Source organism: Rattus norvegicus, chromosome 3 (assembly GCF_036323735.1).
Source record: "Rattus norvegicus strain BN/NHsdMcwi chromosome 3, GRCr8, whole genome shotgun sequence".
Taxonomy (NCBI): domain Eukaryota; kingdom Metazoa; phylum Chordata; class Mammalia; order Rodentia; family Muridae; genus Rattus; species Rattus norvegicus.
Window position 1 is genome coordinate 147,672,921 of NC_086021.1, and position 20,825 is coordinate 147,693,745.

At 41.2% G+C, this 20,825-nt stretch overlaps 1 protein-coding gene across 17 annotated transcripts in view; it reads right to left on the reverse strand.

Moving 5' to 3' along the window:
- Tasp1 (taspase 1) overlaps window positions 1–20,825 on the reverse strand; it is a 231,619-nt gene that overhangs the window by 42,829 nt on the left and 167,965 nt on the right. For all 17 annotated transcript variants that reach the window (XR_010064632.1, XR_010064631.1, XM_039105021.2 and 14 more), the window contains one exon: window positions 4,846–4,956. Coding sequence is in view for 15 of the 17 variants with exons in the window: in XM_039105021.2 (XP_038960949.1) it covers window positions 4,846–4,956 (111 nt within the window). In the remaining 2 variants the exon portion in view is untranslated. The remainder of the gene's footprint in view (window positions 1–4,845; window positions 4,957–20,825) is intronic.

Consider the following 20,825-nt stretch of genomic DNA (forward strand, 5'->3'; position numbering starts at 1 on the left):
GAAGAAGGAGAGGAAGAGAAAGACAGTTCTGCTGAGATATTATGAAAACTATATTTAGCCCTTAAATTCATTTATCTAAAAATTACTGGGAGCCTATTATTTAGATGGGGACAAATTTCAAGTACCTAACCCCACTTACAGTGTATCAACTGCTTTTCAGAAGGTAGAAGTTTCCAATGCATAGAGAGATAGGTCAGATCCCTAGCCCCTTTCTAGTTCTCAATAACCTGTGATTATCCTGTCAAGTAACTGGATTTGGGAGGGAGAAAAGAATTTCCAGCCCAGAAAGAGAGGCAAGCACTTCAGTATCTGACCAGCAGTTTCTTGTTACATGTCATAAGATTGTCAACCGCATGGTACCAGCAGAGCACAAGGAAGGAGAAATCCCCCGGAGGAAACTCTTCCAGAGAATTTTCATTTGAACAAGACCTAAAAAATAGGTTACCAGGGCAGTGCATTTTCAAGAAAAGAAAAAGCAATAGAGAGAGCAAGTTACTGAGGAGCAAGGATGTCTGCTTGGAAATGCTATTGAAAGCCCAGGACTTGGGACGGCGTAGATGAGTATAGGGAATGAAGGGGAAGTGGAAAATGATACTAGAGCATGTTCCGGGTCAGTTCAGAGAGTGGGTGGGAACTCTTCCCATTAGGTTAGGTAATTGGCATCCTGCAGGTCCAAAAGTAATCAGATGCAGGTGGTATGTGTGTGTGTTTGTGGTGTGATACTGCAATAAAAAGGTAAAACGTAATCAGAGGCAGGTGGTGTATAGGGGTGGTGTGTGTGTGTGTGTGTGTGTGTGTGTGTGTGTGTGTGTGCGCGCGCGCGCGCGCGCGCTGTGGTGCGTTACCTCAATAAAATGGGAAGAACAATGAGCATGACATATGTAGAATCTATAAAGGTTAATTCCATAGAAACCGAGAGTGTCTCAAATGCTCCCTGGGTCTGGGGAGAGGTGCACGGTTGCAGCATAGGGACATGTGGTACCATCAGATGGCAGGAATAAGTTCTGTTGCCCAGCAGAGTAGGACTCACTCAGTAGACCAGGCTGGCCTTGAACTCAGAGATCAAAGGGCCTCTGCCTCCTGTTATATATTTAATCTATTATCTAGTTATAATCTATTATATATTTAATCTATTACCTATTTAAAAGTAGCCACAAGAGAGTATTTCAGATGTTCTATGAACAAGGGCATAAAAAGCTTAGTGACAGATCAGTTAACTAGTCAGGTTTGATCGTTATACAATGCATAGATAGATAAACTGCAATATCACATTGTATACTGTTCACATGTATAATTATATGTCAATCAAAAGTAAAAGCCAGACATGGTAGAATACACTTGTAATTCCAACAGTGGAGAGGCTGAGATACAAGGATAGAAAATTTGAAGCTAGCCTGGGCTACAAAAAAAAAGTAATGATATAAATAGTAGAGATTTGGAAATAATGTTAAGAGAATGACATAAATAGTAGAGACTTGGAAATAATGTTAAGAGATACATATTCTGGTCTTCTTGCAGCACAGTAAGAAAGATATTCAACTTTCAGTATAAACATGCAGTGCTATACAGAAAATACTGATTATAGTCTACATAGGGAATTTTCTATGAGATGATAGACAAGGGAAGCCTGAACTGGGAAAGGTTCAGGGAGGGAAAGCATAACAAGGAGAAAGTGGTTAAAGATCAAAGTTCACACACTGGGTGGTGGTGGCACACCGCTTTAATCCCAGCTCTCAGGAGGCAGAGGCAGTTTGATCTCTGAGTTCAAGGCCAGCCTGGTCTACAGAGAGAGTTCCATGACTTGCCAGGACTTCAGGGAGAAACCATGTGTCAGAAAAAAGTCAAACAAACAAAAACAAACACATAAAACAGTTCACAATATTGGTGACATTTGTCCCCAAGGGTCCCAAAGAAGAGAACCATGATGGAAAGTAAAGACCTTGTCACTGATGGTGGGTAGACAAACTAGGGCCAAAGTTTACTGAAAGCTAGATACAGCAGTATATAATCTATAAATTCCTTTTGAAAAAAACTAACAATTAACTCCAGTGTTAGAAGCCAGGATGATAGACAACTCATGACATCAGACACTAAGGGGGGGGGGGGTCACAGGACCTTTGGGGTGGCAACAGAGTGCAATTCTGGGTATGGCTTACTAAAGGTAGGTTCAGTAGGGAATAATTAATTCATCTGCCGGAGCATGACAAATACAGAGGTGAATGCTAGCAGCAAACCATTGAACTGAGAACTGGCTCCCCGTTGGAGGAGTTAGAGAAAGATTGAAGGAGCTAAAGGGATTTGCAGTCCCATAAGAACAACAATGCCAACCAACCAGAGCTCCCAGGGACTAAACCACCATCCAAAGACTGCACATGGACAGACCCATGGCTCCAGCTGTCTATGTAGCAGAGAATGGCCTTGTTGGGCACCAACGGAAGGAGAAGTCCTTGGTCCTGCCAAGGCTGGACAGCCCCTCCCCCCACAGTACAAGGGACTGTTTGGGTGGGAGGTGGGAAGGGGTGTGTGGATGGGTGGGGGAACACCCTCATAGAAGAAGGGGGAGCAGGGAAGGAATAGGAGGTTTAGGGACAGGAAACCAGGAAAGAGGATAACATTTGAAATATAAATAACAAAATATCCAATAAAAAAAAAGAAAGTACAGTTATAATGTGTTTTCTTGATGTATCTATATTTTAATTAAAATGACAAATCTAGGGTCCCTGCCACACAGATGTTTAAGAACTTTGGATTTAGATGGATAGATAGATAGATAGATAGATAGATAGATAGATAGGTAGGTAGGTAGGTAGATAGATAGATAGATAGATAGATAGATAGATAGATAGATAGATAGATAGATAGATGGATAGATAAGTAGCAGCATCCCGTGAGCCATGGCAATTCCATGGCCTTGGTAACTGGGAGGTGGTGGCTTCCTCACTACAGATATGAAGATATGAAGTGAAACCTTCTTGGCTAGACCTAAGACTACATCTGGATGCAATCTGAAATCTGCAAAAACACTTACTGACCTTCCTCAAACAGTTTTATGAGAAAGGTGTGGTAAATATTTCATTTTACAAATGAAGAAGTGGCAAATGACAGTAAGGTGATCCACGAAAGTAGTAAAATAGTAAGCTAGGGAACCAGGACAAAGTTCTAAGCTCCTCACAGTCTTATCTCTTTAAAGGGGGAAGAACAAAAAAGAACCCTGTTTCTATGTTATTAAATGCACTGTCACGGGTCATCTCTGATGCTCCATGGAATAAAACAGAAGCGGAGACAAGCTGAAAGACTTTATCGAAGCTCCCTTAAATTATGCTTTTACTCAGTACCTTCAGATTGCGAGACAAGACACTTATTCAATCATGTTCATTGCAGCTTCATTCATAATAGCCAGGAACTGGAAACAACCTACATGTCCCTCAACTGAAGAATGCATAAAGAAAACGTGGTTCATTTATACATTGGATTATTACTCAGCTCTCAAAAACAATGACATCATGAAATTATCAGGAAATGGATGGAACTAGAAAAGATCATCCTGAATGAGGTAACCCAGATCCAGAAAGACAAACATGGTATGTACTCACTGATAAGTGGATATTAGCTGTTAAGTATAACATGTTACAATCTGCAGACTTAAAGAAACCTATGTCACAAGGAGGGCTCAAGTGGGAGGACATAAATCTCATGGAGGAGGGAAACTAGAAGTTGTGGGTATCTGGGGGAGGAGACTGGATGGGTATGGGGGTCAGGATGGGAACAGGAGGGGTCAGGTGGGGAGAAGATGAAGGGAGAGACAACTGAAATGGGGGAGGGTGCCATCTCTGAAGTGAGCTAGAAACCTAGGGCAATGGAAACTCCCAGGAATCTCTGAGGGTGACCCTAGCTTAGACTCCTAGCAACAGCAATGGGGAATATGGAGCCTGAAACAGCCAGCTCCTGTACTCAGGCAAGTCTTCCAATGGAGGGAATGGGACACCAACCCAAATACAAGCCTACAACCTACAGTTTGTCCTGTCTACCAGATGTGCTGGGCCAAAGATGGACCAGAAATCAAGGAAGTGGCCAACCAATGAGTGCCCAGCCTGAGACCCATGCCATGCTAGGGAGCCCAGCCCTGACACTGCTAATGACATTCTGTTATACTTGTAGACAGGGACCTACAGAATCGTCATCAGAGGGGCTTCACCCAGCAACTGACGGAAACCGATGCAGAGACTCACAGCTGAACAAGCATTGCTGTGCAAAGGGCTGCAAAAGAGGAGGAGGAAGAATTGCAGGAGCTAGAGTGAAAGATACCACAAGAAACCCCACTGAATCAACTAACCTGGGTCCATAGGGGTTCACAGAGACTGAACTTCTATCTAGGGAGCCTGCATGGGACTGATCTAGGCCCTCAGCACATTTGATACAATTATATGGCTTGGTCTTCATGTGGAACTTTTAACAGCAGGAGCAGAGGCTGTCTCTGACTCTGTTGCCTGCCTTTGGGACCCCTCCTCCCACTGTTGCCTTGTCTAGCCTTGTACCAGGGCTGGTTTATATCCAGGGAAGGCCTCCTCTTTTCTGAGGAGAAAAGGAAGAGTATATAGGGTGGGGGTGGGGAGAAACTGGGAGGAGAAGAGGGAGGAAAAACTGTAGTTGGTATGTAAAATTAAGTAATTAATTTTAAAAATATGCTTTAAGCACAGTCTTAAAAATAAGTAGTGACTTTTTATAAATTTATCTACAGACAATCAACAGTGGGAACTGGGACACTGCCGGGTAGCCATCACCAGTATAAAGACTGACTTAAGGAATCAGCCTGTCCATGGCTCTGCCCAGTGGACGCTCACTTACCGAGCAATGTCTGTTTATCTTGGGAGGGGTCAGACTCTGAAGGACATCTGCATGACCGGAGGACGATCACCCCGCCGAGCACGCCGTCTTCACTGGCAAGGAAAGGTGAACCTGGGCAGGAAGGACAGGGAGTCACCTTTCAGCCAATTGTCTTTTTCCGCTCTCAATTTTCATTTGATTACTAGAACAAAAATGAGGCCCAAATAAGAACTTGAAAGATGCCCAACTTCTGACAGCCATTGTTCATACCTCATACACGGGATGGCAAAGGCGGTCCTGTGCCTGAACAGGAGCCATTTGGCAAAGGCAGTGCTGGACACTGCCAAAATGACAAGAGCTGGGGAGAGCATGTGCAGCCCTGTATTTGGAATGGAACTGGAACATGAGCAGATTAAAGGACAAAAGCAACTACACACAGAAGAAGGTTCAGCATCACCCTTTGATCAGGTCTCAGGGAGCTGGCACAGGCTCTCCCTGCTGCCAGAGGCTTGCATACCAAAGGCTTTGACTTACTACCTTAAATTCAATTTTAAACAATAAGCCACAAAGTTTATTACGGACATTTAAAAATGCTCATGATGATTACACAAATAAGGGTGAAGCTGAATTTCTATTCTGCAAGTCTGGTGGTTAGGAATAGCCCAGCCTCCTTGAGATCTCACACACTGAACCATTGTGAACATTTCAAGAGCATTACATTTTAAAGCCCCTCATTTTTCTTCCCCAAGGACATCTTCTTGAACATCTGGCATAGCAAGGGAGCACGTGGAGAACAAATGCAAAATTAAACCAACAACTATCAAAGAAAGTAGTAAAAACAAAACCAACCAAATTGGATTTGGGAAAACTTCTGGTTAAATTTGGTAGATTAAATACATGTATTTATCTCCACACCCTCTTGAAATCCCAGAAAACGTTAGATGGAAAAGGAAGGGGGGGCGTGAGGGAGGTGAAGATGACCAGAGAAGTTTAAGAAAAAAGGAAAGGAAAAAAAGGCAGCGGGGAAGGACAGACAGACAAGCAGCTATTTCCCTTGTAGAACTAGTGTACTGGCTAGTGTTTATGTCAAGTTAACATGGGTTAAGCTTATCTAGATAGAAGGAATATTAATTTTTTAAAAAAGTATCCACAGAACTGCCCTGTGGGCAGGTCTGTAGGGCATTTTCTTGATTGATGTGGGAGGGCCTATCTCACTGTGGTTGGTACCACCCCTGAACAGTGGTCCTCTGTACCATGAGAAGGCAGGCTGAGCAAGGAAGCAACACTCCCCCATGAGTCTGCATTAGCTCCTACTTCCAGGTTCCTTCAATGATGGGCTGTGATGTGGAACTGTAAGCTGATATAAGATCTTTCCTAGGGGCTGGAGAGATGGCTCAGTGGTTAAGAGCACTAACTGCACTTCCTGGGGTCCTGAGTTCAATTTCCAGCAACCAAATGGTGGCTCACAACAATCTTTAACCGGATTCGATGCCCTCTGCTGGTGTGTCTAAAGACAGCAACAGTGTACTCATATAGATAAAATAAGGCCTTTCCTCCCTAACTTGTTTTATCACAGCAATAGAGAGACTAATGAAACTTGTGTAAAGCTAGACACCTATGAAAGTTAAAACTCAAGTTACACACACACACACACACACACACACACACACACACACACACACACACACACACACTATTTTAGCTACAAAACTGAAAAAGATTAGAAACCAGAGGCTTAAATCTCTAAAGGCAAAAGTACAGAGGAGACATGAAATGAAGGTAGTCAGTCCAATATCTGAAAGTCTTGGAGTCAGGGCTCATTAAACTATGACCTACTAAGAAAAACATTTTAAGCATTTTAAATGGTTGCTTTAGAAAATAAGAAAAGAAAGGTGAGAGAGGAGAGGAAAAGAACACAGGGAGAAGACAAGTAGGTAGCAGGGACTATAATGAAGCTCAGGTAAAGCCAATGACCTTTATTCTCTCAGCCATTTACAGAAAGCTTAGTGTCCCTAGTTAGGATTACTATTGCTGTGACTGTGACCAAACCAACTTGGGGAGGAAAGCATTTATCAGGCTTAAGCTTCCACATCACTGTTCATCACTGAAGGAAGTCAGGACAGGAACTGAAACCGGGCAGAAACATGCAGGCAGGAACTGAAGCAGAGGAGGCTTGTTCCTCAGGGCTTGCACAGCCTTCATACAGAAGGCAGGAACATCAGCTCGGGAGTGGTCCCACCATAGACCTGACCTTCCTCTGCAGATCCCCTCCAGAAGACAGACAGCCCAATCTTCTAGAGGTGTTTTCTTAATTGCAGTTCCCGCCTCTCGGGTGACTCCAGCTATATTAAGCTGGCTTAGAACTAGCCAGCACACTTGCCAATCCCTGATCTAGGGCCCAGGATTCTCACTAGAAAGAAGTATATTTCTGATCATGCAGAGACTGGATAATCTTCCAGAAAACTAAGATGCTCAAGAAAGAAAACCTATTTCACACACACACACACACACACACACACACACACACACACACACACACACACACACACACACCAAAAACAAAACTAAACAACAACAAAAACAACTTGTCCTTGACCTAAGGAGAAGACAAAGGGCAGGGAGAGGGTCAAGGGAGGGATCTCGGAGGCCACCCTCTCCCGTCCATCTCAGTATTAATCACTTGTCTTGTAGCTAGCACAGAACAAAGCTGCTTAGGAAAGGGGTTTATTTTGGCTGAGTGTTCAAGCCTTCTAGCCACATTGCTATAAGAACAATAAAACACAATCCCGAATTAAAATCTGCTTTACCTGTCGCCTAATTTTTTTCTACCTAACTGCTATACTCTACATCAAGGCAGGAAGTCTTTGGCCATGTGTGATTCTGCTTATGAATCTTCATTTTTGGCTGACTTGCTTTTGATGCTTATGCAGCTGATTTGCCAACCTTTCCTGTTTAAGGCTTCTGTGTTGTAAATTTTACAGGAAAACCTTCTATAGTGGAAAATTATGAAAAATTTTTGTCCATGTTTCCTACGTGTACTTTTACAATTACAGACTTTAATTTTAAGACTTGAGACTTCTGGAATTAATTTTGAGATAAAGATTACAGTGGAGATCTTGTGGTCGATTATACTTCTAGAATGGTGAGCCAATTTGAATAATAAAATTTTGTTAGAAAAGTTATTCCTTGTATAGCGACTTAATGTACTTTTTCTACTCACTTTAGTTTTTTCTACTGATTTAAAATATTTTTTTCTTTTTTTTTTTTTATTAACTTGAGTATTTCTTATATACATTTCGAGTGTTATTCCCTTTCCCGGTTTCCGGGCAAACATCCCCCTCCCCCCTCCCTTTCCTTATGGGTGTTCCCCTCCCAACCCTCCCCCCATTGCCGCCCTCCCCCCATAGTCTAGTTCACTGGGGGTTCAGTCTTAGCAGGACCCAGGGCTTCCCCTTCCACTGGTGCTCTTACTAGGATATTCATTGCTACCTATGGGGTCAGAGTCCAGGGTCAGTCCATGTATAGTCTTTAGGTAGTGGCTTAGTCCCTGGAAGCTCTGGTTGCTTGACATTGTTGTACTTTTGGGGTCTCGAGCCCCTTCAAGCTCTTCCAGTTCTTTCTCTGATTCCTTCAACGGGGGCCTATTCTCAGTTCAGTGGTTTGCTGCTGGCATTCGCCTCTGTATTTGCTGTATTCTGGCTGTGTCTCTCAGGAGCGATCTACATCCGGTTCCTGTAGGCCTGCACTTCTTTGCTTCGTCCATCTTCTCTAATTGGGTGGCTGTATATGTATGGGTCATATGTGGGGCAGGCTCTGAATGGGTGTTCCTTCAGTCTCTGTTTTAATCTTTGCCTCTCCCTTCCCTGCCAAGGGTATTCTTTTTCCTCATTAAAATATATTTTATCATACCAGTTTTTCACATCTATTTGAACCCAGAAATTGTTGAAATAATGAAGACTATTCTCATGTCCCAGTCTTGCAGCATATTCTACTTGATTGAGCTCTCATTCATTATATGAAGTAATCTTCTTTGCTTTCATATGGATTTAAAAATAGCATTTCTTAGCGGTCTTGCCTTCTATTCCTATTGAAAAATTTATCTGAACATTATTCAATTAAATTATTTGATACATTTTCTTACAACTCAAATATGTTGATAAAATTCCCTTACATTTTTGCTCAAATACATGCAACTGCAGAATGTACTGATAACAATTTTTTTCTCAGGTCTTAGCCTTTCCAAATATCCTTTCTTATTTACCACCATCCAATATTTCTAAAACAAACAAAAAATTCATGCTGAGTGACCTTCAACGCACAAAACAGAACAAAACTCAAACCCAACAAAATAAAAGTCCTCACACTTTGTTGTTTGTTTTGTTTTGTTTCTGGTTGAGCTCATCACATTTTACTTTTAAAACACCTCATGGTCTGGACTCTGCCCCTTTCTTCATGTTTACCTTGTTTTATATAACGTTTTTAAATTCACATTACAGTGAATTTCAATCAAGCCCCCTTCCCTCCTCTCCTTCTGGTCCCTTTACTAGCCCAACTTGAGACCATAGGAGAGAGCCAACCCCTGATACCTTAATGGTATTTGCCTCTGCTTGCAGAGAGAAAGCATGACTGTCTCCTGAGAGGCTTCACTCAGCAGTGGATGGAAACAGACCCACAGCCAAACATCAGGTGAACTCAGGGAGTCTAGTGGAGGAATGGGAGTATAGAAGTGGGCAAGCCAGAGGAGTCAAGGACACCAGAAGAAGACCTACAAAGTCAACCAACCTGGGACTATAGGCTCACAGAGACAGGGCCAGAAACCAGGAAGCACAATGGAGATGGACTTAGACCCCTACACATTTGTAACGAAAGTGCAGCTTGGTTTTCATGTGGGTTCCCTAATACCAGATTGGAGGCTGTCTCAGTCTCTGCTCCTTGCCATTGGGCCCCCTTCCCACTACCTGGACTGTCTAGTTGAACCATAGCGGGAGAGGATGCAACTTATACTTTGAAGAGAGGCTGGATGTCACATTGTCTTATGAGTAAGAGTGAAACTCTGAATCGGAAAACTTTTGATTTAACTAGTCAAAAGTACATGGAAGACTTTACTGATTCAGTACTTAGAACATGCGAGGCATTTTAAGACAATTCTGAAGGAACAGAGGGTTTGCTTATTATATTCAAATTCCCATCTATATGTATGCCTACCCTATGTCTGTTACAATATAATTCAGGATGCTGGCCGGGGTTTATGAGCAGTGTCCTTTGCTTCAGAACGCAGTTGGTGTGCTTTATTTTAATATGGAGTTGGCAAATAAAGTGGAAATGATCAAATAGTGCAGATAGACAGCTGGAAGAGACTGGACTGATCTCTGCATAGAGATCTTAAACAGCGTTAGTCTATTAAGAGCACCACACACCTTCCGGGCTGCTGCTGCTCTGTGCTTTGGTTTTTTGCGTCGTTTCCTACACTCATTTGGCCAGGGTACAAACTCTGCTTTCACTCTGCTTACTGTACACAGCCTACTACACTGAAGAACAGTTACTGACGGCTCCTATGTCTGGAGACGGTGGAATTTTAAAAAGACACACGAAAGAGTGCCCAGTGGTCAGAACATTGCAGAGTCTCAATATTTGTTACAGGATCCCAGAGCATTACTGAAAGGCAATCAATCCCAGGCATGGAAGCAACACGTCCCTGGTATAAACAGCACTAAGACACACTAGATCTGGGCACACAGGAGAGTTTTGCCATATCAAGAAGTTCAGAACTAGTTTACCAAAACAAGGAAGAGAGATCAGGTGTGCAGAGCAAGGGACCAGAAATGCTCAAAGTACTCAGTGTTGGGAAGAAAGAGAAACACATGCACATGCAAATAGCAAATAGGAGTTTGTGGGCATGCACACATACACACCTGACTATCCTGAAAAGTTCAAAGTGTCATGGTTAGGATCTGGTGGGTCAGAGTTCTTACTGCACTGAAACTGAATGAATAAGAAGAAACCCAGAAATCTATGGTATATGAAAAGCGTTGAAAGCCTGAAGGCTCAGAGCATCAAGAAGGTGACACCACCTGACAAGATCTTTTGCTTGCCAAGAAGAGAACACAGCAAGCAAATCAATCAGGGAAATTGAATGGATTCCAACCACATTCTTTACTATTTCAGAGTCAAGAAGTGCTGTTGGACCAAGGCTCCCACAACGAGGAGCTTTGCACCAGGGGTGTTCCTTCCTTCCCAGTGGAAGTGTCACTTCTGTAAGCTCTTTTTATCCTACATAATCAAAGGAAGGGGGTTACAAAGTCAATCACTAAAAGAGTGTATAGACAGCTCTGGAACTTCTCCTTCATGCTCCTTAACATGGAACTGCTTGAAATAGCTCCACGGACAATCGAATCAGAGGCTAAGATGGAGACTTCAGATGGCAGAATCCACTGCTAATCCGCCTTTCTGAAACCATGGTGTTTGAAATGTCAGTAAAAGATTTAAAAAGGAACAAGAGAAAGGTTATAAAGGAGGCTACTCTGAGCTAAATGAACAGCACATACCAAGGTCCTAAGGAGTTAAAGAACCTAGATATTTAGAAAAACAAAAATAAGGTGGAAAAGGTCAACATAATGGTCAAGACCTGAAGTGAGTCTGAAGGGTCAAGGGTCAAGTGGAAACTTATCTCAGAGTTCTTGCCTACTTCACAGCTTGGAAAGTTGTCAGAAGTGTGAAAATATTTTAAAACAAAATCTTTAGAGAGGAAACTCAAACAAGCTGTTCTTGGTTCAAGCTGCTGTTAGGAAAAGGAGTAGGAAGACTGCCAAGGGGTTTCTGTGACGGTCATAGGGAGAGTTTCTAAGGGAGTGTGGACATGGACCCTTGACAGCCCCCTTTTCTTTGGGCCTAATATGTTATGTCAGGGTGGCCGGAGGCAGACTGTTCCTTCTCGTGGGGCTAAATTAAGATAAAAGTGAGGCAAGCGGATATTTGGATGAATTCAGTCAGGTGAACAGAGAAGAGCAATGAGTCACTGCTTCTCGGCAGAAGGCCCATGTGCCAGCATGGAATGTGAGGTCTGCTTACTGACATCAGTCCCCCTTTTAAGTCATGTCATTTATATGTCCTCCTACCATGATGCAATGTCCGCGCAGTGGAATGAAGATGGGTGTCAGAATTCCAGGCATCATGAGGTTGACCATTGTGAAATTCCTTCTCTGATCCAAGGCTAGGAATTCCTTCCCTCTTCTTACCAGTTCCATAGGCACTGTCTAATCCTGGAATTCTCTCTGTGTCCTAATTTAGCAAGCCTAAATATCTTAGAGTACTGGCTATGATGTTTCCTTCCTTCCTTCCTTTCTTCCTTCCTTCCTTCCTTCCTTCCTTCCTTCCTTCCTTCTTCCTCCGCCTCTTCCTGTTCTTCTAAATAAATAAAATCATGAAATTCTTTTCCACCTTGGTTGTGGAATTTTAATGGCTATGCTTGATTTAATGGCATATTTTATATATTCCATACTCTCCCAGAAGCCTTGGGCAGTGAGAAACTGTAGTGATAACTGGAGTTTTGGTTTCTTTAAAAAACTCAGAAATGTAAGAGTATGTTTTGTTTTAATCCAAGTGTGGGACAGGGACTGATTTAGATTGTCCACAGCAGCTGACTATGATCTGCCTCATGCTTTAGCAGGGGTGTGATTTTGCCAGCTGCAGACAGTTTCTGCAACTGTGTAATATTTGAAATTCTGGGAGCTTTTCAGGGGATATATAAATGCTGGAGCTCTAAGAGGTGGGGTGAGCTGTTGTTGGTGGGAATTTGTTAAGTAGTCGTGGACAAAGAAGAAACAACAAGAAGAAATTAGATATCCCTGACAGTGAAGATAAACTTGCCCCAAAGAACTCAACACCCCTAGTCAGCAGGAAGTGGTCTAAAGACACCTTTCTCATACCTGACATCACTCAAGGCTCTTTTTCCTTTCCCCTCTGTCCTTTTTTCTTTCTTATCTGGTGCTAGTGGGTTGAAAGGAGAAAAGAAAAAAGGGAGCAGAATGGTTGGAAGGAAGAAAGGAGATCCCCAACATAGCAAAAGACAGTTACAGGAAACCTTTCACTATGTCTCATAAATAAAATAAAAAGAAGAACTGAAGAATTAAATCATAAATTTCTTAAGGCTGGCAGATAGGGAAAAATGAATCACAAATTAAGAAAATGATAAAATAAAATACTAAATTAGTGGAACCTTAAAATTTTCAGGAAATCTAGAACGAAAGAAAACTAAAAATTATCACTTCATTTCTTGACACAATGTTAATAAAGGAACAGGTTGGTTTGTCAGTCATGTTTAATGTATAGAGGGCTGGAAAGATAACAAGCTTCAAGCAACTCTAAAGGAAAAGAAAATGCTTATAACGAGGAAAAGTCAAAGCAAAGCAGGTAACTGGAAGAAAACGCATGAGCAAGGCAACATGTAAGCAAGTTTATCTTCTTGTCCATAGCAGAGGAGAGGATTACAAATGAGCTCCACAGGCTATAATCTATGAAAAGCCTAACCACTGAGGGAATAAGTATACGAATGCAGGATGGTACATATGTAATAGGATGGCTTTAGGAAATGAAGAGACTTTAAAAGCCAGCAAAGGGCAGATGGAGACAAGCTTATCCCGTGTCTACCACCTGAGGTGTAGTTCTCATGTGTAGTTTTCCTCTGTCTTCTGACAAGGGCAAAACTAACATGCTAAAACAAATATCTGCTACTTGCTTTAATTACATTTTGTTGTATTTATATGGGTTATTTGAAGTCAGAAATGAAGAAAAAAACTCAATTCAGGAATAAAAGGTACCGCATGCTAACACAAAGCAAATAATATGGGAATCAAAATCTTATTATTATGCAAAATAAATGAACATTTTCTTCCTCAGATATCTAGGCATTCTGAGGATATAGGAAGTCCTCAGTCAATTCTAATACAAGCAACCCACACAGAAGGAAATATGCTTGCTTATGTATGCCTAGCTAAAAAGACCAAGGAAGGCTGCTGAGTGGCTACACTTGGGCAGCACACTCATCGCTGATCCAGTCAGCAAGGTCAGGCTACCACTCTGATCCAGAGACGCTAGGCCAAGCTCTCCCAAATGGCAATTTGTATGATTCTCCCCAGTTAAAGGGGTCTGTAAGAATGAAAGCTGTGGGCGAACACTGACTACACATGTGCGTGAGTGAGTACATGCAGGTGCGCGCATACACACTTTTTTACATACTGAGAGATATTGTGGGTGAAGCTTTCTTTACTAAACTAGATAGAGGACCCTACACTCTCTCCTCCCAATCTCCCCTCCCCTCCTTCCTTCCCTCCCTACCTCTCTAACTCCCTCCCTCCCTATATATGTAAAAATTATTTCACTGGGCAGCATCTCTGCTCAAACAGAAGCCCAGTGATGAACGTGTGCTAATGTTCACCATCCACTGCATTAGCCACACACTGAGTACTTTAAATAATGATATTAAAACTGAAAAACCTTTGCTTCTGAGTTTTCCGCCATTTGAAAATTAAAAAGATTAGTGGAAAGAATATACTTGAAAACTCTTTGAGAAATATGAAGTGCTTTATAATAACCATGTAGTATTAGTACAATATGTGAATAAATTTAATTTGTCATGTTTTTCCCTGGCTAGCAATACAGAGAACAATACTTTGTCAAGATGCTCACACAAGTCAGCCAGCACACGACCACCACTGTAAATCACCAATACCCTTCAGTATTCGTAGTCATGAGCGGCTACCTTAAGTCTCCACAGCACACAGTCCAGTGACAATAATTTCAAATATGATGGCTTTGCTGGAAACAACCCTATCAAAGAATATCTGTATAAAGAGCTTAGTGAGAAAACAGATATTCAACATACCCTTCCTCTCTTCACATGAGGAAACATTTTATAATGTATTTAGCAACAACAGAAAATTAGGCCTACTGTGATTTAAACAAGTTGGAATTTACTTTTTCCCTCAAATAAGTACTCTGGTGCTAAGTGCACTAGCAGTAGCCGGTGCAGAGTCAAGTCCATGATTACTGTGTTTGGCCTTTCTGTCTACCATGACTCTATCTGCTTGTTGTTACACCAGAAATCACATTCATTTTCTTTTTTTAAAAAATTGGATATTTTATGTATTTACATTTCAAATGTTATCTCCCTCCTGCAACTATGAGGATGCTCCCTCCCACCCACTCACTCCCACTTCATCACCTTGGCATTCCTCTACATGGGGGACACAAGCCTCCACAGGACCAAGGGCTTTTCCTACTATTGATTGATGCCAGACAATGCCATCCTCTGCTACATATGAGGCTGAAGCTCTTTTTCAAATCTGAAGATTGTAGAATGGGGCGATGTCCTTTTGATGTGGAAAAAAACATTTCTCCATGCTTCTACATTTACTTGATTCCTTATTAAGTTGTAATTTTTACAAACAGGACATATGTTCAAAAGTTAAATTTTTATTCTTTCTATAAATTTAAGTAATTGTTTGCTTAATGTTATACCTCTAATTAATTTCTCAAGACCTATAAAACACTTCAGTAGCTTCAATTTTACTACATGGTACAGAGTTTCATTTCAATTTAAAGCCCCAAAGATTAGCTTTCCTCGAAAGTCAATATTAGCCTACAGAAAAAGCATTCCATATGTAAAATATGGACATTACGAATACACCTGAACACAAAAAACAATCAACCAACTCACTTGTCCCAATCTCCCCTCCTCTTTCCCCTTCCCTATATGTGTAAAAATTCTCCATGTTTATTTCACTGGGCAGCATCTCTGCTTAAACAGAAGCCCAGTGATGAACGTGTGCTAATGTTCACCATCCACTGCATTAGCCACACACTGAGCACTTTAAATAATGATATTAAAACTGAAAAAAATTTAAACTTAATTTTTATTAATTATTAGGGACATAAAGCTAGTGCCTGCTAAATGGGAAAACACATCCCCAGGTAGACTTTAGATTATGGTATAACTTCTCCATGGAAGTATACGTGCTTAGTATGAACAATGCCATGTGTTCCATGCCCAGCCCTAACACACAAAGCTGCTGTGGTGGTCTGAACAAGAGCGGCCCCGTAGTCTCACATATTTGAGTGCTTAGGATTGTTGAAGTAGGTGTGGGCTTGCTGGAGGAAGTGTGTCATTGGTGGTGGGTTTCAAAAACCCAAGTCAGGGCAAGCGTCCCTCGCTCTTCCTGCTGCATGCAGACACAGATGTAGACCTCTCACCTACGTTTTCAGCACCACATCTGCCTGTCTGCCACCATGCTCCCTGCCATGAGGGTAAGGGACTAAACCTCCGTACTGTAAGCTACCCCCAGTGAGATGCTTTCTGTTTTAAGAGGTGCTGTGTGGTGGTGGTATCTCTCTACAGTAGAACGATCCCAAACAGTTGTTTAAAGCTAAATACAAAACAAGTGCAAACAAAAGTGCGGAAACTAAGTAAGACTGCTGCATGCTAACAATTGGTGAAAACAGACCATGGATCTTAAAGAGAGCAGGGAGGGATACATGGGAGAGTCTGGAAGGAAGACACAGAAGGGAGAAATGCTATAATTAAATTATAAATCTCTAAAGTGAAAATAACAAGATTGGTGTATTATATCAATAGCAATGTCTTATTGTAATATTAGAGCTTTGTATCAGGTTATCATTGGAGAAAATTAAGTAATGAATAAACAAGTTCCTATATTATATTTTAAAGTAGCAAGTGAATGTAAAAATTGTACTGAATTATAACTTTAATTTTTAAAAGTCAAACACTCAAACATGCAATAAATCAAGAAGGGCAAAGAAACCTAACCCTGAGTATGTGAGTAGAAAGGAGTGGGACAGTTAGGACACAGCTCTTCGAGGAAATGAGATCTTACCTCCCAGTGCGATAAAGTGGGATAAAGGGATAAAGAGAAATAAAAACAGGAGGATTAAAAGGGTTGGGGGATGGAATGGCAGGGGTAGAGAGAGGAAGATGGTGAGGCATAACTAACACTAAAGGTCTTTTGAAAAGCTATATAGAAATCTACTAGTGTAGAAGCTTCATAAAATAATTAAAATATAGAAGGAATGTACATGGAGCTACCACATAATGGGGAGCAAAATACCCTAACAAATATCATATGCTATTAAGTAAAATCATTTCTGCTAGGAATAGGGTACCTCTTTTTCAGCTATGGGCCACTGGAATCCCATAGACACATCCAAAAATTACAGACTTTGCCAATGCTATTGCTTACCCTCCACAACCTGATGGTAAGAACTCATCGTTAAACACCACATATTTATGTCATAGAACATGAAGACTGGTACTCACATAGAAGCTTTAAACCTGGCTAACATTCACAGTGCTGAGCTGGTATATATCCACCAGAGGAGAAGAGTAATCATTAACCACACGAGCCACAAACCATATAAGCTACAGTATGATCGGCATGTACAATACGCCCAGTGGTGGGATAGTAGCACTAAAGTCAGGAGGAACCAGGCACTTTTTAGTTTGATCTAAGCTCTACTCCAGGAGATGGGGCCCATACCTGATACTGTTAAGGGGGCCAAAAACATGAGGCTAAGTCATAGGCTCTTGGAGAAAATCTACTATCAGCTAAATGAACATAGCATTGAAACTCCCGGAAAGATCCTGCTATAAATCACTATACTTCCAAAACTGTGTCTTACTCAACCCTCAATAACGAAGCTTCTTACGTTCTTGCAGTACATAGTAATTAATAGAGAAATCTACAACTGGACAGCATGCAGAGAAGAAAAGACTTTGAAGAGCCCATCCCTAAGTGAGATGTCTTTACCAAATCCCTAGCCACAAGGCTCCAGAATTTACACTAAAGAACAGGCCGAGGGTTTTTAGAGTTGGGGCAGTGACTTCAAGGAAACAGCAGGTTTTCCAAACACAACAGAAGAGGTGCAAACATGAACTCACAGAAACTGCGACCACATGCATAAGGCCCACACAAGCTCAAGCTAGACAAAACCCCAGCATGGACGGGGAGAAACACGCACTAAATCCTACCCAGGGACAAGAAGGTATTTAAAACTGAAATGTTTTGGGAATTTTCTTCAATGGCATGATACTATGTCTATTAACCACCATGGTGGGCAGGCTCCACCCATGCTGAGGAGTGGCTGGCTAACATAAATTGGACTCTGTATTTTTGGCTTTGGTTCTTAAGAGAATGGGTAGGTAGGGAAACGGAGGAAGACTTGTAAGAAGGGAAACAACACAATCAAAGGTCACTGTATACAATTCTCAAAGGATAAATAAAACCATTCATCTTAAAACAGACAAAACTCAAGCAATTATTTTTAGTTATAGTTATCTGTATTTTAAAAGTTGATCAATATTGCTGATATGTAGTTTAAAGAGGGCAGTCTGGCACCTAAGGAAGCTTCCACTGTGTCCTAAAAGCTAGTGAAAAGCTAAATGCATAAGTTACCCTTTCACACTGCAGGGTTAAAATATACATCAACAGCAAATTAAGCGGGTGGATAGTTGTGGCACATGTCTTTAATTCCAGCAGGGGCAGGGGGGCAGGGGGCAGGGGGGGCAGAGGGGCAGAGGGGCAGAGGGGCAGAGGGGCAGAGGGGCAGAGGCAGGTGGATCTCTGTGAGTTTGGGGTAAGCTTGTCTACAAAGTGAGTTCTAGGGCAGCCAAGACTGTTACAGAGGCAACTAACACAGGTTTATTTTACATAACAGAGTGAGGGTCCTGGGTAAGAAAGAATTTGGGACAGGAAGGGAGCAGACATGAATACTTATGGCCAACTCACTTTCTTCTTTTTCTTCAGTCAGTTCAGGACTCTGGTTCATGGAAGGGTGACACCCACACTTCACGTATGACTCCACACATCAATTAACCTAATGTATATAATACTTGTCTCCTAAGTAATTACAGATTTTGCCAGATGGACAATCAGTATCACCAATCACACTGAACAAAATGAAAATATAAAAATCCATCTTAGATCCATGAGAGAAATGAGGTGATAGAATTGCTTGCCCTGCTACCTGAGCTACCCAGCGGTAGCTCCTGGGCATACAGCCAAACATATAACATATAACAAGGACACATGCGCCACTATGTTCATAGCAACCTTATTTATAATAGCGAGAAGCTGTGCTCGCTTCGGCAGCACATATACTAAAATAATAGCGAGAAGCAACCCAGATGTCCTTCATGAGAGGAATGGATACAGAAAATCTGGTACATTTACACAATGGAATACTACTCAGCTATCAAAAACAATGACTACATGAAATTCATAGGTAAATGAATGGAGCTAGAAAATATCATCCTGAGTGAGGTAACCCAATCACAAACAAACAAACAAACAAACAAACAAAAAAACCTACACATGATATGCACTCACTGTTAAGTGGATATTACCCCAAAAGCTCAAATTACCCAAGATACAATCCACAGACCACATGAAGTTCAAGAAGGACAATCAAAGTGTGTATTCTTCAGCCCTTCATAGAACAGGGAACAAAAATATTCATAGGAAGAGATATGGAGACAAAGTTTGGAACAGAGACTGAAGGAAAGGCCATCCAGAGACTACCCTACCTGGGGATCCAGCCCATATATTGCCACCAAACCCAGACAATATTGCTGATGCCAAGAAGTGCATGGTGACAGGAGCCTGATATAGCTGTCTCCTGAGAGGCCATGCCAGAACATGACAAATACAGAGGCAGATGCATGCAGCCAACCATTGAACTGAGAACAGGGTCCCCAGTGGAGGAGTTAGAGAAAAGATTGAAGGAGCTGAAGGGGTTTAAAATGCTGAGAAAGTAGACAGCTAACAGATAGAAGACTATGAAGATAAACCTTTTAGCAATTATTTTTCTTTCTGACAAAAAAGTACGAGCTTCAGATGAACAAAATGGGGTTTTTAACTTGGTTACTATATAAAAGTTTTCTGTCCGTGTTGCAATAATAATCTTTAAATTTGTTTTTATGATTTTTGTAAAAATTACATAAAAAGCAAAAATTGGAGTATTTCATATTTCCACAAGATGAAAAAAGTAATCATTAACTTACTTCAATCATTGCCTGAAAAGATTTCAACCATACAACTCTGGAGAGTAACCTGATATCGCTACTCTAAGTCTTAATACAGATTTTTCATTGGTATATTATTTGATATATAACTGTATTTTTACAAGTAATTTAGATGAGCCCATGAGCTACTCCAAGGATCGAGTAAAGTTTTGGAACTTGAAGGAGTTTTGGGGACCCTGAGGATCTGGCTCCTCACTCTTCAACGAAGAAAAGGACCAGTCTTTTTCACACAGACAGGTAATTATAGCACTAGTTCGCTCAAAGAACTCAACTTCCTTACTCTCAGTCCAGGCCTCCACTAAATCTAATTTATTTCATTCCAAGTACTTTGTAATGATCACATGTGTTTCCTGAATTTTTTTTTATTTCCTAATCCCATGTTCAAATCATCTGATTAAAAAGAATTTTAGATTTATAGACTGACTCCAATAGAGAACCAAGAGAATTTAGCATGGCCAAGGAATTTTTAAATTTCCTCTTACCTAATGTTATTGACCTTAAAAGAGAAAACCACTTAAGCAACTGGCTACACCCAATGGATGAGACACAAAACTAAAAAGGACCAGCTGTCCCAAGTCTTAGGATGTCTATATTTTACACAAAATTACAGAACAAATCAATAATCACTGGCTAACAAGATAACCCTCTATTCTTCCAAGATAACTTTTAGCTATTAAATAAGCAAAGTCAGTTACCTGAGCTCTATAAAATACCCTGTTCCTTTCTAGATCAAGACATTTTTAAGATGGGGCTCAATAAGCAGTCAATAATAGGGTCTCAGGAGTAAAACTGACCAGTATCATTAGCAATTTTTGAATTATACAAAACAAGAGCAAAGAAGCAGAAAACAGTTACATTTAAGGAGTCTCTCGACTCAGATCTGGAGGAGAACTAACAGTGAGTGACTCTG